This window comes from Sceloporus undulatus, chromosome 1 (genome assembly GCF_019175285.1).
Source record: "Sceloporus undulatus isolate JIND9_A2432 ecotype Alabama chromosome 1, SceUnd_v1.1, whole genome shotgun sequence".
Classification (NCBI taxonomy): Eukaryota; Metazoa; Chordata; class Lepidosauria; order Squamata; family Phrynosomatidae; genus Sceloporus; species Sceloporus undulatus.
Genome location: NC_056522.1, coordinates 55,389,426 through 55,414,964, shown reverse-complemented (window position 1 = coordinate 55,414,964; position 25,539 = coordinate 55,389,426). Strand labels below are relative to the sequence as shown.

General features: G+C 41.9%; 1 protein-coding gene across 3 annotated transcripts in view; it reads right to left on the bottom strand.

Moving 5' to 3' along the window:
• NFKBIE (NFKB inhibitor epsilon) overlaps positions 1-25,277 on the bottom strand; it is a 29,296-nt gene extending 4,019 nt beyond the window's left edge. The window contains exons 1-4 of one of the 3 annotated variants that reach the window (XM_042445745.1): positions 24,889-25,277; positions 3,627-3,729; positions 1,312-1,543; positions 1,082-1,170 (exon numbers count right to left, since the gene is read on the bottom strand). In XM_042445745.1, the coding sequence (XP_042301679.1) occupies positions 1,082-1,170; positions 1,312-1,543; positions 3,627-3,729; positions 24,889-25,148 (684 nt within the window). In that variant the 5' untranslated portion in view covers positions 25,149-25,277. The other 2 variants (XM_042445746.1, XM_042445747.1) reach the window with 2 other exon arrangements.
• Between the last annotated feature and the right edge of the window lie 262 nt (positions 25,278-25,539).

The following is a 25,539-nucleotide window of genomic DNA, read 5'->3' as shown; positions in this document are numbered from 1 at the left end:
CAGTACATGATAACAGCAGCAAGTTCATTGTCTATGCAAACCTAAAAATGAACTGAGGCACTGACAGAAGAACAGATTGTTATGGTTTCTGAGTTAGCCGAAATGGCCAAATTAATATGGGTTCTAAAGGACAAGTCAATTGAAGACTTTTTGAAATACTGAAATCATTTATGGACTTTTTGAGCAATAAGAAGTCTAATCATGTGATGCTATGTGATAAGAGGGCCAGTATGGTGTAGTGGTTTGAGCACTGGACTAGGACACTGGGAGACCAGGGTTCAAACCCCAGTTCGCCATGGAAACCCATTAGGTGATTTTGGGCAAGTAACACTCTCTCAGCCTCAGAGGATGGCAATGGCAAACCGTCTCTGAAGAAACTTGCTAAGAAAATCCTATGATAGGGTCACCTTACAGTCGCCATAAGTCACATGTGACCTGAAGGCTCACAACAACAATACTCTGTGGTAATACTATGATTATTAGCAAATCTAGTAAGATTAATTTGCTGGATCTGTAATGGTAGATTAATGTATTTCCCCCACATCTTTTTATTTTCATTTTCATTATAGTTAAGACTGGTGGGGTCAGATCCCTCCTGTGTTTTAGTTAAATGTTTTTGTCCTTTCTTCTTCTCTTTTTGATTTCTGTGTTTTTTAATGCTCTGTATGTATATTTTGAATGCATATCATTTTGATTGTATATTAGATCATTAGTGGTAAAATCAATCAATCAATTACAAAAAAGATAATTTTATTCCAATAAAGGTTTTATTCTACAGTGCATAACAAGTTATACAAACTGCTTTACATACTTTTGTCTCAATTGCAAATTATACAAAGTCCCAGCTCATTAATCACTGCACAACCTCCTCTCTCTATATTTTGAGAATTCACCAGAGTTGAGACTGCCTATACATTTTCAATATTATTCCTTACTGTCCCATAAGACTAAAATACACTGCAGTTCTGCAAAATGTGGAATTCTGAAATGTTTCTGGTGTATGGTCCCATCAAAAAAGTACAGGACGAGTGTGGCCTGAGCATATATATGATACAGAACTCTATCAATGCCCCTGACATACCTGAACATTAATGTCAGCTCCATTCTTCACCAGCAGTGTCATCAGTTGCAGGTTTCCTTTCAAGGTGCTGATGTGTAGACAAGTCAGCCCTGAAGAAGAAGACAGAGTGTCCAGGAAGTGAATATCCTTGTATTAACTCCAAGCCCTGTATTTGTTTACTGATTCTAATACTCACCAGACAGACAAATACAAACACCAACCCTGATAAATCATTACTTCTTCCCTCCTACCTTGCCAGTTTTGAAGTTGAAGATCTTGTGGAGTCTTCTTTGCTTCCTTGTTCTTGTCAGAGATGGGTTCCTGCATCAGCAAGAGCTGGGCACACTCCACACTCTGTTGCTCACAAGCCAAGTGCAGGGGGGTGTTTCCACTGCGGTCCTGCAATGCTGTGTTCACCCCTTTCAGGACTAGAGCTTCCACCACTATGAACTGCTCAAGGTACACAGACAAATGAAGTGGAGTCTGCAAATAGCAAAGAAAGTGATAAAGGACGAGAAAGAAGCAGAGGGAGAGAAAAACAGACAGGTAAATTGACTGACCAAGATCCTACATTGCCACAGTATAAATAAATGCCAGCAAAGTTACATTCTACTTACATTCTGCAATCCCTGCATATCACTGTTGAGTAAATGCATGCGGGCCACTGCTAAATAAGCACGGCTGACACCTTGCAATGCACAACACAATGTGTATTGGTAAATCTTCTGCACTGGGTCTCTGCTTGCTTTGCATTGGGGCCTCAGGCCCTATTGTGGAATAGGCAGAAAGCCATTACAGTTGCCCCTCCTTTCTTGTGGACTTGAGATCGGTGCTCCTGAATGTTCACGGAGGGCCCCCCTTATTCAGAATGGTGCCTCCCCCAATTCAAGCCTATGAGGCTTGAATATCTGTAAGTCTTCATTTTCACGGTGTGTGTGTGTCTGGAATAGATCTCCCATGAAAACAGAGGGTCGACTGCACATACATCCTACTCAACGACAATATTATCATTGTTGTTGTTGTTGTTTTGCTTTCCCCACAAATTGAGACTCAAAGTAGCTTACATTTTAAAAGCACAGTAAAATTAAAAACATACAAAGCATGTGCTACATACATAAAATTCCACTTCCCTGTCAGCTGGATGTAACTAGTGCAATGCTCAATAACAACATGTTTATATGGAAAGCAGCACAGCTGTCTCAGCCATAAGAAAAAGAATCCAGATCCCACAACAATTCTCGATTTTGAAAATATAAAATTCCACCCTAAACTCAGATTTGTCTCCATCCTGTATTTGGCTTACAACAGTTTTGTTAGTGGAAAGCAAAAAAGAACTAGATAGTTTTGTATTAACAAGACTAGAGATAGTGTTAGATTCTGGCTTATGTAAAGAAAGTCAAAAGATGCCATACCGGATAATTTTTACCTAATGGCTGGAAGGAAATAACATAAATTGCAGAATTCAGATTACCCTGATCTCACAAGTACAAAGCCCTGGATAAAAAATTGGGTGTGTGTACTAGCTTTCTATTTAAAAGCTTACAAGCTTTTATTGACTGTCAAACATTATGTTTCAGCAAATGAGACCCACATGTGGAAACAGATGTCTAGGTGCTCTACTGATGCAGATGAACACCGAGGTTTCTATTCCAATACTAATCTGCACATCATTGAACTATTTAGATATACCCCTTGACCTCAGTGGGGACTGTGCATCCAGAATTCAGGTCACAAATTGTTGTATATGACTAGAGATAGACTGGGGGCACTGACAATAAAGTTTAATCTGCACTAATGAAACAATGCAGTTTGACACCACTTTATCTGCCATGGCTCAATGCTATGGAATTCTGGGATTTGTGAGAAAGCCACAGAAAGGCCCCATACAGACAGGCCAAAATAAAGCTGCTTCGGGTCACTTTGGAGGTATGCTGTTTAAATGTTGCATGTATCCTAAGAGTCCGGAAGCTGCGCCAAAGCTGTGCTTCAGTCCTTAGGACTAGATCAGGGGTAGGCAACCTGCGGCCCGCGGGCCGGATGCGGCCCAGCGAGGCCTTGGGACCGGCCCCAGCCCGGTCCTGCCGCCGATTGCCGCCAGGGCCTTTGGCATCTCGCGCGCAGGGGCAAGGAGGGCAATTGTCTAAAGAAGCCTCTGAAACATGCATTTATATTAACATTTTTTTAAAAATCAGCAATTTTTTTTTGCGTGTCCTCCATTTTTCATTTAAAAAGTGCCCTCCATTTGAAAATTTTGTCCTACATTTGTCCTGGTTTATGTATTTATTTAATTTTTAAACAATTATTTAATTATTTATTTTTTGGCTTTGGCCCCCCAGTTGTCTGAGGGACAGCAACCCGGCCCCCCGGCTCAAAAGGGTTGCCTACCCCTGGACTAGATCGTGGCTTTGGTGCGGCTTCAGGACTCTTAGGGTGCATGCAACTTTTAAACAGCATACCTCCAAAGTGACCTGAAGCAGCTTTATTTTGGCCTGTCTGTATGGGGCCTAAGGAATCTTTATGTGCCTACTCAATGGGCTTAGAATAAAAACAGGGCAAGACAACACACCTGGAATAAGTCATTCTGGATCTCCAAAGCCTCAACAGGCAATTCAGCAATGCAGCAGAGTGCTATAGAGGGTACACAGTGGATGATCGCTAAATGCAGCAATCTGAAGGAAAGAAAGAGGTTGGTTTGAGAGACAATGCTTCCGTCACATCATCCTACAACTGTGAAGGATATACAATCCTCTACGGATTGCCTATTTGCACTTATATCTTGGAACAGCAAACTAACACATCATCTTACTGGAATACTAATGCAGACTTGCACAGATATATTAGGCACGCCTCCTCTTTAAGAGTTTCACATGCTTCCATTTTTCACAGGCCAATGTACTCTATCTGCAGCAAAGGAGTTTCGTACCTGTCAGTCATGAACATCCAGGTGAACACGAATATCTGGAGTTTCGTACCTGTCAGTCATGAACATCCAGGTGAACACGAATATCTGAGGGGTAGATGAGTGTCTACTGGATGAGCTGGTAATGGGATGGCCCAGGAAGGCTTGCCAACTGTCTGCCTTATTCCAGTCCAATCAGAACTTGCAAGAAACTAAAGCCTTTTATTTACTTAGTATGAAACAACTGAACATCAAACAAGATTCAGCCACACCCATATTTTGGGAATGCAGAGCCAGCTCTGACAACCCCTTAAGTATATGGTATCTGTGGTTATGAATTGCCATCCATGAACTTTCCAGCAGACTACTAAACTTCTCAAAAAGTGAAAATTGTGTTTCTGTGTTAGAGCACTGGACTTCAATTCTTCACCAAGGTTCAAATCTCCACTCTGCCATGGAAATCTGCTGGATGACCTTGGGTGAGTCATACTCTCTCAGCCTCAGAAGCTAAGGCAAACCCCTCTGAACGTATCTTGCCAAGAAAACCCTGTGATAGGGTTGCCTTAGGGCTGCCATAAATTGGAAATGACTGGGAGGCATACTACAACAACAGAGTTAACATCTCAAAAAGTGGCAATTGTGATTTTGTGTTAAGGGGCTAATCTGTGCTGATTATGCCACTGGCTGTGGGAGTAACAACAGTGAGTGGCCGGCATGGCAAGAAATGGGCAAGAACTAACTGAAAATCACAGCTTTCTCAGAGGACTTTAAGAAAATCTCTCTCTGTCAAAATCAAGTTTTTCAGATTCCTCCATTAAGGAAAATCATACAGCAAGCCCCAAAAGACAATGCCCCAAACCGGTTGTACTCATGCTTCCTCACCAACTTATATCCAGCCAGAACAATTTTAGTTAATGGAAACTCTTAAAGAGAATCTGAATTTCTTGTCTGTAATTCTGCCAACCAAGTGTTCCTACCAAAGTAAGTCATTAATTCCCTTCAGAACTGGTTTGGCCTGAGAAGGTTTTTGCCTCTATTTCAATTATCAAGTAATTCCTTGCTATTTAAAAAAGCAGAAACAAGCACCTTCATCATCATGGGGTTAGAAAATAGGTTCACAAATGTACAAATGGAGGGAAAACAATGCACAAACAAGACCTCTTTTTGGTGGGTAGGGTAGTGAACAAAATTAAGGAACACATTAATTAAGAATACTATACTTAAGATCTGAAATCCTTTATACCTTTTTTACTCTTATCTAGCCACGAGCTGATGGAACTAAATATTGCCACAACAGAAACATTTATAGATCACTACTTAGTCAAGGTTTGTCTTCTCTCTGGTTGTGAAAATATAATGAAACAGGTCATGTTCTATATAAATCAAGAACAGAAAGGTAAGTTCCTAGTATTCATTGCTATCTTGCATAATAAAACATGCACTAAAGTGCCAAAATGAAGTGAGAAGAGGAGGGTTTTTTTTTAATACCACAATTTTCAAATAAAATAGGGATTAATTCTACCATCCCCAGCAAAGCAATCAAACAAAACAAAAACAAGCTGTGCAATGTTATTTACTAGCGCTATACCAAAAAAAGCGTAATTCAATCATAACGATTTTGCTTACAATATGGGAGTCAGTGTGGCAGTGGGACTATTACTCTGGAGAACAGGGTTTGTTTCCTAGCATGGCCACGAAACCCACTGGATGACTTTGGGCAAGTCATACCCTCTCATCCTCAGGGGAAGGCAGTGGCAAACCTTCTCTGAACAAATCTTGCCAAGAAAACCTCATGACAGGGCTGCCATAAATTTGAAACAACTTTAAAGCACAACAACAACAACAACATTTCAGCAATCTAACCAATCTATTCAAAATTATCATGCATTTGAAAATGGCTCTTTAAAAGCACAGAACTGTTTTTACTGTACTCCTCTAAGGACTGCTACATCCAATGACTCTAATGAAAGGGATTTCCACAAAGGTAATGTTTTGGGGGGGGGGGGCAAAAAGCGGTACTGGAAATTCAAGGAGCAGCCATAGAATTTAAAAAGGGGAAAGAAATTCAGACCACTAAACACTTTCCAAGCCAACAAAATGCCCAGGAACAGCCCTGCCTCGGGTTGTGTGCTAAAGCAGTGCGTAGTCCCTGAATTTTTTAAACATGAGATTACAATATGGCAATGTGCAGATGAGCAGAGCAGTGGAGGATAGGGGGTCTTGGGGATCTCTCATCTACAGGGTCACTATGAGTTGAGATTGACTCGAGGGTGGATAACAGCAAGAACAAAATGTGCAGCAACGTCATCATGGTTGCACTTGGGATCACTTGAATGCTTTGCTCTCCATTCACAGCACTCAGAGAATGGAAAAAGTGGAAAGAAACTCAGACCACTAAACACTTTCCAAGACACTAAAATTCCCAGGAACAGTCCTGTGTGCTAAAGCAGTGAGTGGTCCCTGAATTTTTCAAACATGAGATTACGATGTGGCAACATACAGCTGAAGTCATCATGGCTGCTGGGCTCTTCAAAGCACTCAGAGAAGCAGCTGCGGTTCAGGCAGAAGGCAAGGCCCAAGGGGAAGCCCAAAGTCACATGCGCCTGGGGAATTTCCCTGCTGAACAGCGTGGAAGGAGACTATGCCAAAGGAGACTATGCTCAGTTACCACTGTCAGTGGGAAGGAAGCGTCTGAGAGTCCATCCATGCTGCAGAAATAATCTGGTTTCACAATGCTCTGGTGCCACAACAAACTACCATTCCCAGAATTCCATAGCATTGAGCCATGACAGTTAAAGCAGTGTCAAATGGATTATTAGTGCAGTGTGGATGCAGCCTGAGTTGCTCCTGTGCCTTGTGTGACCCTGATTTTGTAAGGCTGCTCCAATAAAACAAAACAAAACTCACCAGCTACCTTTTTACTAGCTCCCAAACTTTCGCCTTCTACATTTCCATGTTTCAGCTGATGTTAATGGCATAGGAGCATGGCCAGAAAACAAACAAATAAACAAAAAACAGATAGCAATTATACTTCTGAGGAAACATGTAAGGACTGATCTAGATTGCAAATCACCCCAACAGCTCTTTTTTCCCTTCATAAGTAAAGTTTTTTTTAAAGTTGTGCCAGTCTATTTCAATTGGCAAAACAGCAGGTGAGATATGGAAAACAAGAAATCAGCGAACACAGCAAAAACAGGAAATTGTGTCGAAAAGGAGGAGCATATGTCAGTACCAAGTTTCCATGGATCATTCTCTTCTCTGTAAGATATTTCTTGTGTTAAATTCAGGTGCGCTCCCAACAAAGCATGTGCAGGCCCCAAACTTCCTACTCTTGGTGGAAAGCACCTGATTTTAAGGACAACTCACTGATAAGTTTCAGTTGTGTTTTGACTTCCTCAGGAAGGTAAAGCGCCTACATCGCTATATCAGTTTTGTGCTTTTACATTACCAGATCACAGGACCCATTAATAGCCTTCCTGCCCCATATAAATATATGTTGCCACTTGACTGAGAGAAAAAGACCCCTCTATGGTATACAGAAACTTTCCCGACCAGGCAATGTAGCAAGTAACTGCAGCCGCTGCATACCGCAGCTAACAAAACCTCTGACAGTGACTCTCCTTTTTTTCCAAAGGATTTCTAAGGCTCCCTTTCCTCATCCTCTATCTGGCAGAAAGGTTTTTTTTTAGAAGCATCAGTATTGGGAAGATGGGGAAGAAAGGCTGGAGGAACACTGATTTCCAGTGTCAGGTTGCAAGAAGCATGCCCATAAACAAAACCTGAACTGAGAAAAAGCAGTATTCTCTAACTAATTTTACTGTAGCTCTCTGTGTGTCTGTGAGCATGCATGCACACACCTATAATAGGCAACATGAACAGCAGCTCCCTTCAAAATCCCTCACTGAGCATTCATGAACATGACAATATAGTGAAAAGGGAGAACAGATTAACCTTCTCACCAGCTACCCAAATCATGTTGAAAACAATGAAGAGTGGAGGCTGGTAAAGGAAAGCCAATCACTGGTGGCATTTTGGAAGAAACCTTCAAGTGGACACTCAGAGATTCAAAACAGGTGTGTTTCTTATGCAAGGCTTACCTGGCCCTGGTTATATTATTTCACAATAGTTTGCTGAAGCATATTTGTTCATCTTTTTCTGGTGAAGGAACCTACCTCTATTCTTTCCATGTTGTTTCTGCCTCTGGACCCAAATTTTCTGCTAAAGAAGTAATGCTGAGGGACACGTGTACTTCATTAAACAATGTACACCTATATTTACAAACCTGGCTGAAACAAACTGCAAGAAGAAAAACATTTGAAGAAACACAACTGAGACTTCCATACAAGAGTTAAAATTATTAAAGAGGAGGAACACACAAGCTAGAAGAGAGAGCAGTAAGTTTGCTTGGGCCTGAGGCTACTGACAAGGGCAAGATTCCACCTCTTCCTCTTCTCCTTCTCTTTCCCCTGCTGAGTTAATTCTGTGCAAACTACTTTTGCACTTTGAACTCAGTTTGAGGCAAATGAAAGGGAGAAAGTAGGAGGAAGAGAAAGTGGGAAATTTTAAAAGAAGTTGAGAAAGTGGGAGGACGGAGGATTAATTATGACTGCACTTACCACATCAGGATAGTAGGAGAGTATTATGTCTCCTTTCTGGTTCACACTCATAATATGAACCTCTTGATTACTATAATATTATAAAATACGGGTGGAAAACTGTGGTCCTCCAGATATTGCTTGCAACTCCCAGTAGCCCTGGCAAGCACAACATCAATGGTATAAAACCACAGGAGTTGCAGTTCACTTATCTGGAATACCATATGGCCACTGCTTTTGTACAGGAACAACCGTAAGAGAGAGAGAGAGAGAGAGAGAATACAAAATGGCACTTCTAGAATTAATTAATCCACAAAATTCAACAGCTCATTTAAGATATGATGGTAGTTCAAATTATTATCTTGTACAAAAAACATTCTTTGTGTTATCCCACCCCATATATATATATACGCCAAGATGTTCCAATAACGTGGCAACATATTCTGTTTGTAAGAAGCCTAGTAGAATCAGCACCTTCTTAGGCAATTGCTGTATATTCTCACTATAATAAAAAGCTCAAAACATCATACCAAGTTATTACCTGTGGTCAGGTATTCCTGAAGAGGAAACAAAGGAAAGACCCCCATTCAATTGATAGCTGATTCCATATCTAAAACTATCACAAGATGTAGCAATGGCTGTCAACCTCTGATCAGCTTTAAAAGGGGATTCGGGGAAAAAAAACTAGAAAAGGAGGCTAACTGTTGCTACTAGAAATGACATCTATCAGAAACAGTGTGCCCCTGGGGAACAAAGGTGAAAAGGTATTACTGCACTGATGTGCTGCTTCTGACCTTCCCATCAAGACCACTATGGAAGCACAACGCTGTACTAAACAGAAGCCTTTGGTCAGACCCAGCAGGGTACCTTCAATGCTCTTATCCATGTCCTGTCTAGTGCCAAATTCCTACTGTTTCACTTTCTCTTGTTTACACACATTTCTTCAAGTTTATCTCTCTCTATAATCTCTCAGCTTGGTTAGAGGTGTATCAGTCCTTGCTCTCTGGCAAATCTGCAGCTGATTAAGTGTTCTCAGGAGCAGGGACTTTCCAAGGCAATCTGAACTTTAACTACTGTTGTTTTTGTCTCCTAGAGCTAAGGTCAATTGAGTGAGGCAGAAAGGAAAAGATTTTCTGGGGCTCCTTGAAGCCACTAGAATTCCCCACAACTAGCAAGGACAGCCATTCTCAAAAAGGAAGGCTGGACTATCACAAGCCTCAGGAATATTTAGAGAGGATGCAATCTGACAGTTTGAGCATTAAAACAGATAGATGTCCTCCTACACTTCATTAATTAGAGTCAACAGTTATTGTACTTGTTTAGAATGGTAGCTGCTTCCACAGGATCCAGTCTCAAGTCACTCAGTGGATGAAAAGAGGAACCACACCATTGCACCTGTCCTATATGGTTCCTGTTTCTTTATGAGGGTGTGTGTCTGAAACCAAGCCATATGATGAGCTGATAATTTCCTTTGAGGTATACCTATCCATGAATGTAAGTATAACACAGTCTTTTGCAAGCTAGCACCCTCCAGGCATGAGCAAGGGCTGAGTGCGTTCCACCGCACAAATACAAAATCTGGCCCTGAGTGGAGAATGCGTTGAGAATCTAAACTTCCATTAAGAATAAATAATTATGTTTCTAATTTTTATTGGCTGAAGAAGTAAGATCCAAAAAACATGGTAGAATAGCAAAACTATTTTTTTTAATTGGGGAGGAGATGAGGAAAAGAAGTGGGAAGGACACTTCAGGAAGATGAATCCATTGCCCTTCATAATTCTTAATGCTTTCTTCTTCTGGCTTAAAGAAACAGAATCATACATGGGGAACAAATGCATGAAGGTTTTACTTGCACTATTTAGAGGTCACATAACTTGGCTATCTTGCTGCAGAATTTTTATATATTTATCCAGCATAGAACTGCACACACAGCTCTGAACATGATTCATGGGAGAAATGTCTCTCCCATGCACTTACACAGAGAAGGAACAGGAATATTTTGGTGTCTAAAATGGGAAGTCTCACAATATCATGAGACAAGAAGGGGTGGGTAGCGAAACGTCAGCAGCTGTTTACTTGGTCTTGGCCTGGATTTTACATTGTTCCTTTTTCACTTCACAAAAGTACTGAGTATACACCTGTTAGGGAAAAAGCCTATTTCTAGGACATGCTTAAAGTGTTAATTCATCTGCTCTTAAGGTTTGAAGGCCTGGTTTGGTCCTGGTCTCTGAACTAGTGCAATTAGAAAAGGAAAATTGATTCACTTTCACCTCCCCTTTTAAAACTATGCAAGAACTGTTTATTTATATTTATTTTTTCTTTTCTTATATAGTTCCCTTTCGCCTGGAGTTCATTACACAGCCCAGTGCTGACATGGACCAAAAGCATGAAAGTTATATACAGTGGGCCCATCACATTTGCGGGAGTTAATTTAATTAAATTTAAAAAAAAAACACTATTTTTTTTTTTACCTGAGAGCACACCTCTCTAGGAATCTTGGTCTATCAGTACAACTCTGTGGTCAACATCTGCTTGTAGCTGACCTTGGAATTGCACAGGAGGACCTACAAATACCTAGAGAATTGTTCCCTCTAGGAATTTCTAGGTCCTCTAACATGACTTCTGACCAGCACTGCCAATTTCTGGGGAAATCCCTGGAATCTGGGGAATTTAATTAATTTCTTTCCAGGGATTTTGGAAAAACATTCCAGGGAATATCTTTGAGGCTTGTTCGCAACACTGCTTCTGACAGAGTTTGACCACAGAATTGTGCTGGAGGACCTAGAAATTCCTAGAGAGAACAAATTATCCATATCCATGAATAATCAAATCCGCAAAAGTCAAAAGCACAAGTGTAGAGGGATGACTGTAATTATCATGCACACACTGCTTGGACATCATCTCCATCTAAATAAATCCCTGCAAACTCCATTTGGATACAGTAACATATGCCTTGATTACATCCCATTTGGTCTACTGTAACGCACTCTATATGGGCTGCCTTTGGAAACAGTTCAGAAACTTCAGCAGGTTCAAAATGTGGCAGCCAGAATGATGACTGGGGCCAGTTATAGGGAGCATATAATTCCCTTGTTGCAACAGCTTCACTATCTACTGGTTAATTTTCAAGCACAATTCAAAGTGCTGGTCATGATCGATAAAACCCTATATGGCTTAGGTCCAAACTATCTGAAAGACCACATATCCCCATATGAACCTGAAGGGGTCCTAAGATCCACAGGACGATAGGCTGGCCTCCTTCCTGCTTTCCTTTCACCAATAGGCAAAGACGTTTTCATTCAAGCAGGTTTTTAATATATAATCACATCAGGGAGGCTTTTATACAGGGTGTGTGCTTTATTTATGTTTTTAACTTTTGTGTGTTTATAGAATTTTATACTGTTTTTAGTTAGCTGGTTTTAATTGTTCTTTAAAAAATTTATTATGAAACTTTAAAATGGTTTTATTTGTGAGCTGTCTTGGGTCCCTTTCTGGCATAAAAATGAAATAAATAAATAAATGTAAACCAAGTATTGACCTGTCATCTCCTGCAATATTCTGAAACTCTGGCAAAGAATACTATGCACTGAATATGTAAGATCGGAGACCAGGACCAAATCAGGCCAAGACCCAAGCACTCATATAGGTCCCTACCAATGTTTCCTAAACAGAGTTCAAGAGAAGTTACTTTTCTGGACTACAGTTTCCAGAATCCCTCAGCCAGTCAGGCTGGCTGGGAGATCCTGAGAGTTGTAGCCACCAAAAGAAACTTTTCCATGCTCTGTTTCTAACCTGTCCCTAATACAAATCTTGCTACTCAATTCAGAGAGATTTAGTGATACAGATGACTTTAATGGGAATATCATCCAGAGAGCAGCTTGTCGATAGATCTACTACCTACCAGGAAAGGCAAAAACTTTCTTTGCTATGACAGCCCTCCATTCAGTATAGGAAGACAGCTGTAAGCCAAAGGAGATCAACACAGGGAATAGGAACTGGAAAAGATATGTCAGGATCTCCTTACCCTGCTTCAGCTTGGGGGAGGCATTGGTGAAGGCTCAAGGGGCTGTACCCACCCTGTTTTCCACTACCCATGCCCCTGAGCTGAGGGCATGTACTCACCCATTTTTCCAAAAACAAAAGTGACTATATATGGTCATTTCCAGTTTTGGGGTGGGGAAAACTACTCTGGGCCCCAAATGGGCCAGAATCCCTGAAATTGCCCCCAAAATGAAGAATTAGATGCTTCCTCAGTGAACTTTTTGTGTTCATCCTAATTGTACAATGCCATCCAGATAACTACCCTAATAGAATTGTCTAGTAAGCGTGGCTTATATGTGTTTTTCTGTTAACTCGTATCCTAAACCTGTCTGAACATTTTGTTGTTATTATTGACTTAGTATTCTTTGTGAAACTGAAATAATTTGAAAATTTTTCTTTAAAATTGAGAATTTTAGGCCCTTATCTGGGGGCATTATTCTCCACTCTGAAGCCCATGTTTTTTCCAACAATTGGTGGGAGCTGCACAGGGAGCCATGGGGCCAGGGGCCTAATAGTTCCTACTCTTATTCTATTTCAATCGTAACTAAGAAGATGCCTCACACTATGCCTTTCATGCATCTTGATCACTATTGTTGAACTGCATCTCTCAACTTTTCTCAACATTGGCTATACTGGCTAGGGCTAATGGGACATACAGTCCAATAATAGCTGAAGGACTGCACAATTTCTACCCCTGGCTTCAAGAATATGTGAGATTACCATTACACACATCACCCAGCTGAATGAACAGAGAAAAATCGCACTACCCATGCACCATCAATTATTATCTCCTCTCTTTTCCCAAAGTGTGAGGTTAGAAAAACAGGTAATAAAGCTGCTAATCCAACATGAGCTGTGAAAAGATGGAAAATAAAGGCCACAGAAGGAAACAGTTAATTCATGTTATCAACAAGTTCCTCTCCAGGAAAATAAAAGAGGGGAATTCCATGCTTGCTCTGTGCTGCTTACTTAAACTCCCCAATCTATTCTACAAAGAAAAAGTGGCCAGCAGTAACCTTTACAATACCTTCTTATCAAATAACCCCCTCTCAGAATGAAGACAATTCTACATCCCTTGCTATTTTAGTTCATCAGCTTTTCCACCGTTTTGAATACTTTTCTTCCCACACTAAACAATTAACTTTGGTAGCAAATCTGATATTAACAAGGGAGCAGATGTGGATCATTTTGGAGAACAGGTATCTGAATGGCTAAGCAGGTACAAAGGCATTATCACCTAAATGTGTTTTAGCATCATCCCATTTTTGAAAATGCCCTATATCCTTGCAGCAGATAGCACAGTAGGATACAGTGAATATGATCAGATATAGCATATGAAAGAACAATTTTAAAAATTCCCATATTTAAACAACAGAGGAACTGTCAAAATAGTACAACAGACTAACCAAAAAATCCATCTTAAAACAGATGAACACCTAGCAATGAAAAAGAATACAGTACTGTATCAATACCAGTCATACATCTATGGCAGCAGTAAACCTTTTGTATCTCTCCAGATGTTACTGGGCTCCAACTTGCATCAGCTTTGCCAGTAATAATAATAATATAATAATAATATTTATTTGTATACCGCCCTCTGGCAAACCAATCCGGGCGGTTAACAACAGTAAAATATAAAATATGACAATTAAAAACACTTTATCCCTCCCCCCCCTTAAGACAGTATTAAACAGTATAGCTAATGGTCAGGAATGTCAGGAATATCATTATAGCAAATGGTCAGGAATGTCCAACAACATTCAGTTCCAGTTCAATAACATTCAAACTTTTCCCAACCCAACTCTATGGGGAGAGTATCCCACAGACGGGGTATCACAACAGAAGAGGATTTCTCTCTTGTTATTGGGGTACTTGAAGAATAATTTCCCCTGAATATTTCACACACATGCAGGTTCAAAAAAGGAAGAACACTGGTCTCTCACTGTTTAGGGCTTCAGTGGTAAGCAACAACATCTTGAACTTTACAAGGAAATGGATAAGCACCCAGTACATCTCCTACAGAACTGATGTTAGTTGAAAACATCCTAGATTGGCAAAGATCTAGAATAGAACTGTTTCAGAAAATCCCTATAAAATACTGTATTGTCATCAACTTAAACTGATCCTGCACAACTGGACTAAGTCCTCTCTCTTCTGGGAGAAAGGCAGGATATTACACACATGCAGATACACACTAAAGCAAGCTCTGGACACCTCCAAAGCAACAACATCATTGGAGATAACATTAAATCAAAGGTAAACTGTATCTCCAAGTGTTTTGCAAATTCATCATGCTAGATCTCCAAAGATTCCACTGCAATTCCCTATCCCTGAAACTGAATCTTACCAATTACTTTTGTGCCCAAAAACTCTGCTGGGTGGCTAATAAAGCAGGGATGTACATCCACCTGGTTACCAACACAGTCAAAAAGTAGACACAATAATATGTTCTGGCTTGTGCTTAGTTCCATCTGTTCTGGTTATCCTGCACATTTCATAGCTTTCAGATGCCTGGGTAACCAGGGAACTGGCAGGGCACTACAGTTCTGGAGAAGACACTTGTAAAAAATAACCATAACCAATTTCATCTCCACATTCCATAGTGAGATTAGAGCTTTGACAAGAATTCCAGACACATGTGCCAGAAACAACAAGACCATTCAGAGGTACCTCAGGTACTGTAAATTTCCAGGCTCAGACCATCTTAATCTACCATCCCACTTCACTGAGTGAACCCACATCAAACATGCTTACTGGCTCAGCTTTTATGTATCAGTGATGACAGAACCGAACTACATGTATTATTTGCCACTGCATTTAATGAAACAATCCAGGTTGTACACCACCAAAAGTGAATTTAGAAATTTAGAAAACATACGCATTTTGTTTGTTTTTAAACCACAATAGTTAGGAAGATCTCTGCCTTGTGGTTATTAAGGTACTGCCTGCTTAATGATAAAAGCTGTGTGCTTAGAAGAGCCTTCCAAATGACAGAAAAAATTCACAATGTTATGTTCAAAGGCTATTCTTATGCACACACAATGGAACAGAAAAGTGAAGATTCCAGATTTTAAATTCCAAGACATTAACCCTTGGGAAATCTTGTCAAAGTGTTCAATGAACCCTGACACAATAGGGCTTTTGACGTCCTCTTGCAAAATGTCAAGAGGATTTTCTTAAGAGCTCTCCTGTTTTCACATCTACTCATATAACAAGAACATACTGGCAATTTTTCATTTCACTCCCCCTTCAATCAGAGAAGGTACACCCAAATTATAGTGGGTATTATGAATGCTCAGCATCCTACATAGTCATAACTGTGCAAGAAATGCTAGAAGGAGTTTCGCATGCCTCTCTGTGCACTGAGTGGGAAGGATCATGCTGCATAGCTCAGCGTACATGTACACATGCATATGAAAAGCCTCCTGGCAAGTGTAAGCATATGCACATAGGGATAGAGATACAGAAGAACACCTTTCTTTATATCAGCCTGCCCATAAATTAGGGTTATCAGGGAGACTTTTCTCTAAGTTACTTGGGTAAATTTAGAGCTTGTGAAAGTTACTTGTTTGGTTGCTCCTCTCCAAATTCTTTAGCCAACATAGGCCTGTTACAGACAGCCAAAATAAAGCTGCTTCGAGTCACAGTGGAGGTATGGTGTTTCAATGATGCATGAGTCCTAAGAGTCCAGAAGTCGCACCAAAGGCACGCTCCAGCCCGGAGCGTGGCTTTGGTGTGGCTTCTGGACTCTTAGGACGCATGCATCATTGAAACACCATACCTCCACTGTGACTCGAAGCAGCTTTATTTTGGCTGTCTGTAACAGGCCATAGCCAGCGGGCAAACTGGCTGAGGAAATTTGAGGATTTGTCGTGCCGAAAGCTCAATTTTTCAAAATGCTGAAACACAATCCGTGTCAACAAGAGGAGCATTTCTCTTGGGAAGTTGCAGTTACAAAATATCCTCACTAAAGGTGCCAGGACTGCAGTCAGTTCAGCACCAACCCAAACCCTTTTTGTTTGCAAAGGCCTTTTGACTGGTGAATTTGTTCTTTTTTACTGTTTGTTTTTTTTGCTCCTTTTTCATGTCTATGAGACATTTTGGAAATTTTATTTTTTTAAATTACAGTTTATTTGTTTAACTGTATTTGTTTGCACACCACCCCGCTATTGTACAAATAGAGAGTGGCCTACCAGTAATTTGAGAGAAAGCGTTATTTATAGCATAGAGAGTAAAAACAAAGGTAAGTCAAAAGTAATAAGGGTGGGTAACAAGAACAAACATGCAGCATATATGTGGGGTCTCTTGTACACTACACAAGTACAGTATATCACTTTGAACACGATATAATCAACATAGCTTCATCCTAAGTAATCCTTGTATTTGTACTTTGTGGAGGCACTAAAACCTTCTGGCAGAAAATTCTAGATATCTTATTCAGATGAATAAGTCCTTGGGGGCTGGTCATTCACTCACAATTACTGAGGATGATGAATTGGGGGCAAATTTGACTGGGCCAACAATCCCTTCATATGGCTGCCAAAGACATGGCTAACTACCATGGATTAAGACAGTTCCTTTATCCATGTTTTGAATGCATGAGACGGGTCAACCAAGCCTCTGTTCTGTCTCTTTCATGCTAAAATACCAGTGATCATGTGATGGCTTCTAGCTGCTTATTCATAGCATGCACATACTACAACATTTCAGCATTTTCTCCATTGGAAGACTGCCATAACAATCCAATGTCTGCACTACAAATCTTTCCAGGGTACAAATTGCAACAAATTTGGAGATGTGCTACAAAAGCCACATACATTCTCTGAAGATAAAAAGTCATGAACACAGCTTTAGGTTGCATTTTTAGTGTACTGATTTGAACATTATATTATGACTCTGGAGACCAGAATTTGAATCCCTGCTCAGCAATGAAAACCCATTGGGTGATCTTGGGCAAATCATACTGTCTCAGTCTCAGAGGAAGGCAAACGCAAACACACCCAAACAAATCTCACAAAGAAAACCCCATGATGGGGTAGCCTTCAGTTCACCATATGTTGGAAACAATTTGAAAGCATGCAACAAAAATAACGATTAAGGAGGCAGGCAGAGGTTCTGCTTAGAAAAGGTAGTTACAGAAATACCGAGTCCAACACTCAAATCACTACACCACATTTTCTCTTCAAAAATTGTGCTGCCCAAGTATTCTGGGATACCATGCAAGTTCATTTAAAATATTTTTAATGGTCTGATCTGATCTATGAATGAAAGGCTGTAGTTCTGCACAAAACCATTTCCCTCCTTTCCTCAAGACTTAAAGTTTGACTGTTAAGTATCACTGCGAAGTCACATGCTTCAGACAGTTTAGGAAATTTTAAATTAACCTGGCTGTCTTTAGATGCACTGGACTCCATCTTCCACTACCCTACCAGCACAGGCATTTTTGATAAGGTTGATGGGAACTGTAGTCCAACACATCAAGAAGAAGCCAAGCTGGGGATGATCAATTTAAGTAGTCTTAATTATTGTTCACCTACAGGAACCACCACAAGAAAAGTAAAAGCTCCTGCAAGAGAACATTTAAATAAACTCACTGACCTTCCCATGCCTATTCAAAAAGCCTCAAGTCTAGACGTCACCAACACATGACTTCCCATCAGTCAGGAGAGTACATAGCACTAACCACATAACTGAGTTTAGGCTTCCCTGACACCCCTGCCTCCCTCTGGAGACCACATGTGTATTTTGCACTACCAAAATAGCTACAACAGTTTCCACATCATTCTCTCACTACATCTTACTCTGAGGCAGGGAGAAGTGGGGAATCCCAGGCTTCAAACAAGGAGGACTACAAAGTCAGCTCTTTTGTGTGAAGCAAAGCAAAATGGCAGACACACTCAAATGGCCTCCTGAATCCATTCTTCAGGCAGAAGATTAGATTTGCTCACCAGAACAATCTCCTTCCCCAGTGGTTGGAGCAAGAGGCCACTGTGATCTTCTTCCAAACCCTCTCCCCAACCAGACCTAGATCCACAGGAACCCAAGGGAGAAAATTCCACCAGCACCTATCCCTGTGAGAAAATTGCGCGCGCGCACACACGCACACACACACACACACACACATAACAATTTGCTATGTTTCCATAACACCTAAAATCAGTCACCCAAAGTAACTGTCTTAATCTGTCTAAAGGTCAACTCATTGACCTTCCCTTTTTTGTCTTCATTGTCATTTTTCCACCGATGTTATGTAACCAACTGTCTGTCGTCTTATAGATACTTCACCAGAAGTTCGGAAGATCCTCACTTAACTTGCTAACAGATGGTTAGCCCTATCCAAAACAGCCAGGTTTTGTGCTACATGATTGGAGCCAACCCCCTTTCCATACAATAAAATCTTATTTCTGAAGAGCCTAGATTTATAATTTAAAGGAGGAGTATGCAACACATTGATGGCTACAAGTTGTCCACCCATTTTAGTTTTAGCACTTCATAAGTGTATGCAGTTAGTTGAACACTGACATCCACAGGGATGGGTTACAACTGAAATATGGAGGTCAGGAAACAGCTTGGAAAATTACTTCTTGGGAGTAAAACCCCTAGAATCCCTTAGCTGGCAGCTATAGTATTGTGAACTGAGGGATTCTGAGAGTGGTAGTACAAAAAGTAGATTTTCTAAGCTCTAGGTCAGTAGGTTTTCTAAGCAGCATGCAGCCCTCCAAATCGAGTGAGCTGTACATGATATATTGTAAAGGAGTTTAATTTTCTTTTGTTGAGATTCAACTGTAGTGGCTTCACTCACTCATTCTGCACTATTTATTGGTTCCATTTCAAGCTGAGGAAAAACTGATTCCATACCATTTAAACATTTCATTTCACTGCAAGATGTATGTGAGTCTGTGGGCACAGGAGACTCAGCACATTTGTCTCCACTATTTGAAGTTATGAAGAAATGTTGTGAAAGAGAAACAAGATTAGCAGTGTGTTCATGGCTGTTCCCCTCTCTGTTTTTTTCTATGCTTTCCTTAGAAGAATAACAAACTTCATTTCTTATATTTAGTCCATCTAACAAGACTGATTGCAATACAACGGTCCAGATAACTATAGACACACGTGCGAACACACACACACACACACACACACACACAGGTTTCCACATATATGGTGTGGAAACTTTTCCACAGAAATGGAAAAATTTTCAACTCATATCTCAAGAGTTCAAAAACATCTAGTGGGCCACACACTCCCTCTCCCTCAGCTATAACTTTACCTCCAAGGCAACTAGCTTATCTGTGTCCAGAAATCCCTTCTAAGATTTACTCTTCAATAATACTAAGATTCAGAAGAATACTGTGGGACCTTCCCTTATGTGGGGGATCCATTCCAGAAACAATGCAAACAATTGGGGGCATGCAGTGCATGTGCGCCATTTGTTTCACTGTCGCGCAGCTTCAACGTATGTTTGATGCTGTGTATAGTGCGTATGGTGTGGGCGCACTATATATTACCACATAAGTTCACAATACTATAATTGCCTTAGTTTTTTTACCCTCAGAAGAAGTGAAGATTTTCCCCCCAGAAGAAAAATTTTTTGTAGAATCAGAACATTTGGACAGGCATCAAGTGGAAGAAGAAAGAGATGTGTGACTGGAGAGAAAACATAAGTGCAGAACCAAAGGAAAGAGCCTGAAAAACTGTGTGGAGAACTGTATAAAACATTTGTAAAACCCTGAGCTTAAACAAGTTGGTTTTCACTACAGATTCCCAGAATCTCTCAGCCAACATAAGGAATGGTTAAAGGATAGCTATACTGGCCAGTGGCATCTCCACCTCTGGTGTCACCCAGTGTGTGAGGGGCTGCCAGGTGACAGCTGTGGCCAAAGGAGCTGCCTCCTTTGCTGTGGCAGCAGGTTTCCTCATGAGGAGGCTTGCGCCACTGCAGCAAGTTGGGAGAGCCCAACTAGGTGTCACACTTCTTTTGGGGTGTCATCCAGTGTGGGTTGCACCCCCCTAGTAGTGCTACTGATGCTGGCTAGAACTGATGGGAGTTGCATTTCAACTACATTGGTAAGGCTCCATGGTCCCCACCTTTGACTCAGAGCTTAGAAAGTTGACTTTGGGGGACTACAACTCCCAGAATAGCCTTGGACATGCAAGCTGGGGGGCTGTGAGAATTGTAGTCCAAAAACATAATTGATCAAAACTCTAAAAAGGACGTATAAACTTCTTCTGCAGTTTCTAAACAACTGTGTGAAAGGCAAGATGTACACTTCAGAACTAGGTTAAAACAACAACAACAGGATAGTGTTTACATGGCTCAATGCTATCAAATCCTGGGATTTGCACTTTTGTGAACTATTTAGTCTTCTCTGTCAGAGAGCTCTGATGCCACAACAAACTACAGTTAAAGTATTGTCAAACTGCATTATTTCTGCTGTGCAGATGCAGCTTCTGAAGATCTACATATTTCTTGATCAACATCATTCTACTGTTGTTAAGTGCTCTGATGCTGAACTATTTGATTAGTTTTAATGATACTGTACCACATCGGATGCTATTATTTTATTGCAATTATTTCTTACTCCTGCCGTTCACAGTGCTTTTCCATATTTTAATGTATTTCATAGTAACTGCATTTCTATTTGTGATTCTATGACAATACTAACAGGTGGGTCAAACATATATTAAACAACACAAAATAATATGAAATAAGAGAAGTAATTTATACTGGAAGCATAGGAAATTTCTATCTGTGATGGACAGTTCATACAGGAACATAATCCCTTGATGTCATATATACATATGAACCAGCCCCATGTCTCTGTTTTGGTCTAACATACCAACATCCTTTTCAGAGCTTAGCTAAAATACATTTTTGGGCAATAACTCCCAGAAGCTTCCAGTGAGCATGGCTTTTTTACAGTGATTGGAAAATGTTGGAGGGGAGAAGTGATCCACTTTGCAACCAGCTGCAGCCCTCCCATGGCCGCTTTTTAAAAACAGGAAGCAGAAATGTGAAGCCACAAACCTCTGTTGTGTCATCATAAGCATTGTTACAAGGAAGTGATATTGCCCAGTGTAGGCTGCTGAGAAACAGCTAATAAAAGAATCCCAACTCTGCTACACAGAATGCCCTCAGTCCAAGGACAGAAGGGCAGCGGTTGCTCCTTTCCATAGAATGAGAACAAAATAAGTGGAAAGTTTGAGTAGTAGAATGTTCTTGAAATTACACGCAGACTTGCAGCGTCATGTAAACCATACAACAGGAGATGAGAAAGACATTGGGAGGTCTGTGCATGGCTCTAGGAAGTGATGTAGGCACTGGACCACTGCATAGAGTCAGAGGACCAGGGAAAAGGTGGGATAGAAATTAGAGGAAGAGGAGGAGGAGTTGCAGTTGTAGAAACAGCAACAACTGCTCCTCTTCCTCTTCCAAATAAAAGGCACCATGTTAGGGAGAACAAGATGCGGAGTCCTGACAGTGCATCAGTTACTGCTATAGGCAGTATGGAAAAGGATATTGAAGCACCTTTGAGACTGAAAGAAAGAAACTGGTAGCATGAGCTTTTGTATACTAGAACCTAGTTGGCTCAAGTCTACAAAAGCTCATGCTACCAGCTTCTTTCTTTCAGTTAGTCTCAAAGGTGCTTCAAGATGCCCTTTCATACTGATTTACTAGACTAACATGCCTATGTCTTTGAATTCTGCTAGGGGCACCAACAAACATCTCCAATCCAGCATCCTCCAGATGTCCTGGGTTCTCATCACGCCCCATCCAGCATGCCTCAGCAACAAGTTGGGAAAGGTTGGTCTATATCCATGGCTCCCAACCTTTGGTCATAGAATCATTGAACTGGAAGAGGCCACAAAGGCCCTCAAGATGATTGGACTTCAGCTCTAAAATTCCTGACTGTTGGGAAATTGACCAAGGGGTTATTCACACTGTGAAAATAATCTAGCATGAACCCAGGTTAAATCTCCATTGTTCACACACATCTTGAGCGCACTCCATTAAATTGGGGAGGGGGCTGCCAAAAACCCCACTTAATCCTTGCCATCTGCTATTGTCCTGCCTCGGAGGGAGTGAAAGGCAGGCCCAGCTCCATCAGGCCTAGCCTGAAGAAGAATAAATAAATATAAATAAATAGATAAATAAATAAATAAATAAATCCAGGATAATTGGTATTGATTTCCCCTGCATCGTTGGAAGTGTGAATAACCAATGTAAATAGACATGAATAGACTCGGGATAAAATACTGCACATCAAAAAAAGGTGTCCTGAATGTATTTGCACAGTTGGCTTCATCTTTATTTGAGTGCTTGCATGTGTGAACAAGAGATGCAAACTGATGTGGATTGATGCTCCATAGTGTGAATAACAAACCCAGAATGTGAGTGAGATTATTTGCATCATCATGATAAAAAAAACGACATGTGAATGACACTTTAAGAACTAGAAGTCCCAATGGAGGACCAAAGGGGACTCCAGGCTTACCAGCAAGGTGGCAGTAAAGGGGAAGCAAGGGCCTGCTGACTACTCATGGAACGGCTTCTGGCTCCTCCATGAAAAGAAGCCCCACGCCCCTCCAATGAGACAAGGTCACATTTGACCTGCTACAGGCCATGGAAAAAGAGTTAACTGAAAGCCACAAGCAACAAAACCACACACATTAACTTGGAACAGATGCCTCAGAACGAGGCCCTGAGGGAAACTCAGCTGCACCACATCACAGAAGCAGGAGTCAGGCGGGATTCCCATGTCATCTTTTCACCCTCATTCACCAGACTCAGCCCCACTCCTTAGACCTCACAAAAGAGGCTATAAAAAGCACAGACCGTTTAGAAAGGTTATGCATCACTACGTGGGATTCCCCAATTTCACTTTTGCCGAGGAGGAGGTGAAAAGTATTTTGATGTAGAAACACAGGCATGGAAGGGGGAAACAGTTTTGCATCTCCATGCGCAGAAAGCCTTATCAACTGCAACACAAATCTACTGCTTTTGGAAAGACTGTGGATATGTCAAGGAGCCAGCAGGATTCAGACAATGTTTCCAATTCTCCCTGACCCCCTGTACCTTCTTCTCTGGTCTACTCCACAGGACTGTTGTGCAAATGAAAGGGGGTGATGATAGCTGCACCAAGCTGCAAGGAAGGTTATATATCCTGAACTATGCAGCATCTGAACAAATATGCAAACAATTCCTATGAAAGAACAAAATTTGCACTAATCTTAGAACTATGTAGATGAATGGGAACTTGGGTGGGCAGAAAAAGAGCAGGGATTTCATCATATTCTGCCTTCCTCCCAACAGCCATTCCAGACTCCAGCTAAGTTACACTTAAAGATGCGCACACAGAGAGCCAGAAAGCTCTGGAAAGTGTGCAGGAGACAAAAGAAAGGTTTAAGTTGGGGGGACAGAGAAAGCAGGGATGTCACAATATTCTGCCTTCCTCCCAACAGCCATTTCAGATCCCAACTACATTTTTGCTATAGTTTTTTATGGGTTTTTTGGGCTATGTGAACGTGTTCTGGAAGAGTTTATTCCTAATGTTTTGCCAGCATCTGTGGCTGGCATCTTCTAGAAGATGCCAGCCACAGTTGCTGGGGAAACATCAGGAACAAACTCTTCTAGAACATGGTCACATAACCCAAAAAACCCATGAAAAACTATGGATGCCGGCCATGAAGGCCTTTGACTTTACATTTTTGCTGTTGTTGTGTGCCTTCAAGTTGTTTCCAACTTGTGGCAACCCTCAGGTTTTCCTGGCATGATTAGCTCAGAGGAGGTTTGCCCTTGCCTGCCCCTGAGGCTGAGAGAGTGTGACTTGCCCAAGGTCACCCAGTGGGTTTCATGGCCCAGCTGGGAATTGAATCCTGGCCTCCAGAGTCATCGTCCAACACTCAAACTACTACGCTCTTTCTCCAACTACATTACACTTTCACACACACACAAAGTCCCAGGTGTTCTCATGAAGCTCTGGAAAGTGTGCAGGAGACAAAAGGAGGGTTTGGGTCGGCTGGGAGAGAGAGCGAGAGAGAGAGAGCGGGGATCCCATGAGACTCTGCCCGCCTTGCAAGAGCCATTCCAGACCCCAACTACCTGACACTTAAACACACACACAGGCTGCATCCACACTGGAGAAAGAACCCGGTTTGGCACCGCTTTGACTCTTAACGCCAATCCCCAGGATTCCCTAGCACTCAGCCAGGGCAGGGATTTCTCCGCTGCGGACGGAGGCAGCCCTCTTTCTTTGATGCTGCTGAGCAGGAGGGAAGGGGCAACCACTCACGTGTCTCCTTCTTCCGAGATGAAGGCCAGAGTCTCCAGCAGCAGCTGGACCCTCCCTTCTCCTTCTCCTTCTCCTGCTTCCTCCCTTTTGGGGCCGGGGCTCTCCTTCTCGAGGCCCGGCCAGGAGGCGTAGCTGGAGTCCAGCCTCTCCTCGTTGCCCCCTTCCCCCAGGGGAGCCTGCAGGGAGCGGAGGGAGCCCAGCCCAGAGTCGCACTGGCCCTCCTCCGCCAAGGGCCCCTGCTTCCCCCCAGCCTTGGCCATGGAGCCCAGCCGGGGAGCCTCCTTCCCAGCCTCCCAAGACCCAGAGCAGGGAAGGCCTGCGGGAGCAAGACCCAGCGCCTGCGAGCCCGGCTCCAGCTGCTGCTCCTCCCCAAAGGAAGCAAGCACCCAAGGAAGGAGCCAGCCGGGCAGGTGCTGCTGATGCCCAGGCCCCGCCCCACGCCCAGCCCAGCCCCGCCCCGCCTCCACGGGGAGCCCCAGGCGGACACAGGCGCCCCCTGCTGGCAGGAGGAGGAGGAGGAGGAGGAGGCAGAGCGCTGCCCCTTGGCTGCCACTCTGAAGCCACCGATTTGGTTTCTCCAGACGTACTTCCTCCACAAGCAAGAGCCATCACTTCTTTAACCAGCTTCAAAACGGAGTTGAAAACCATCCT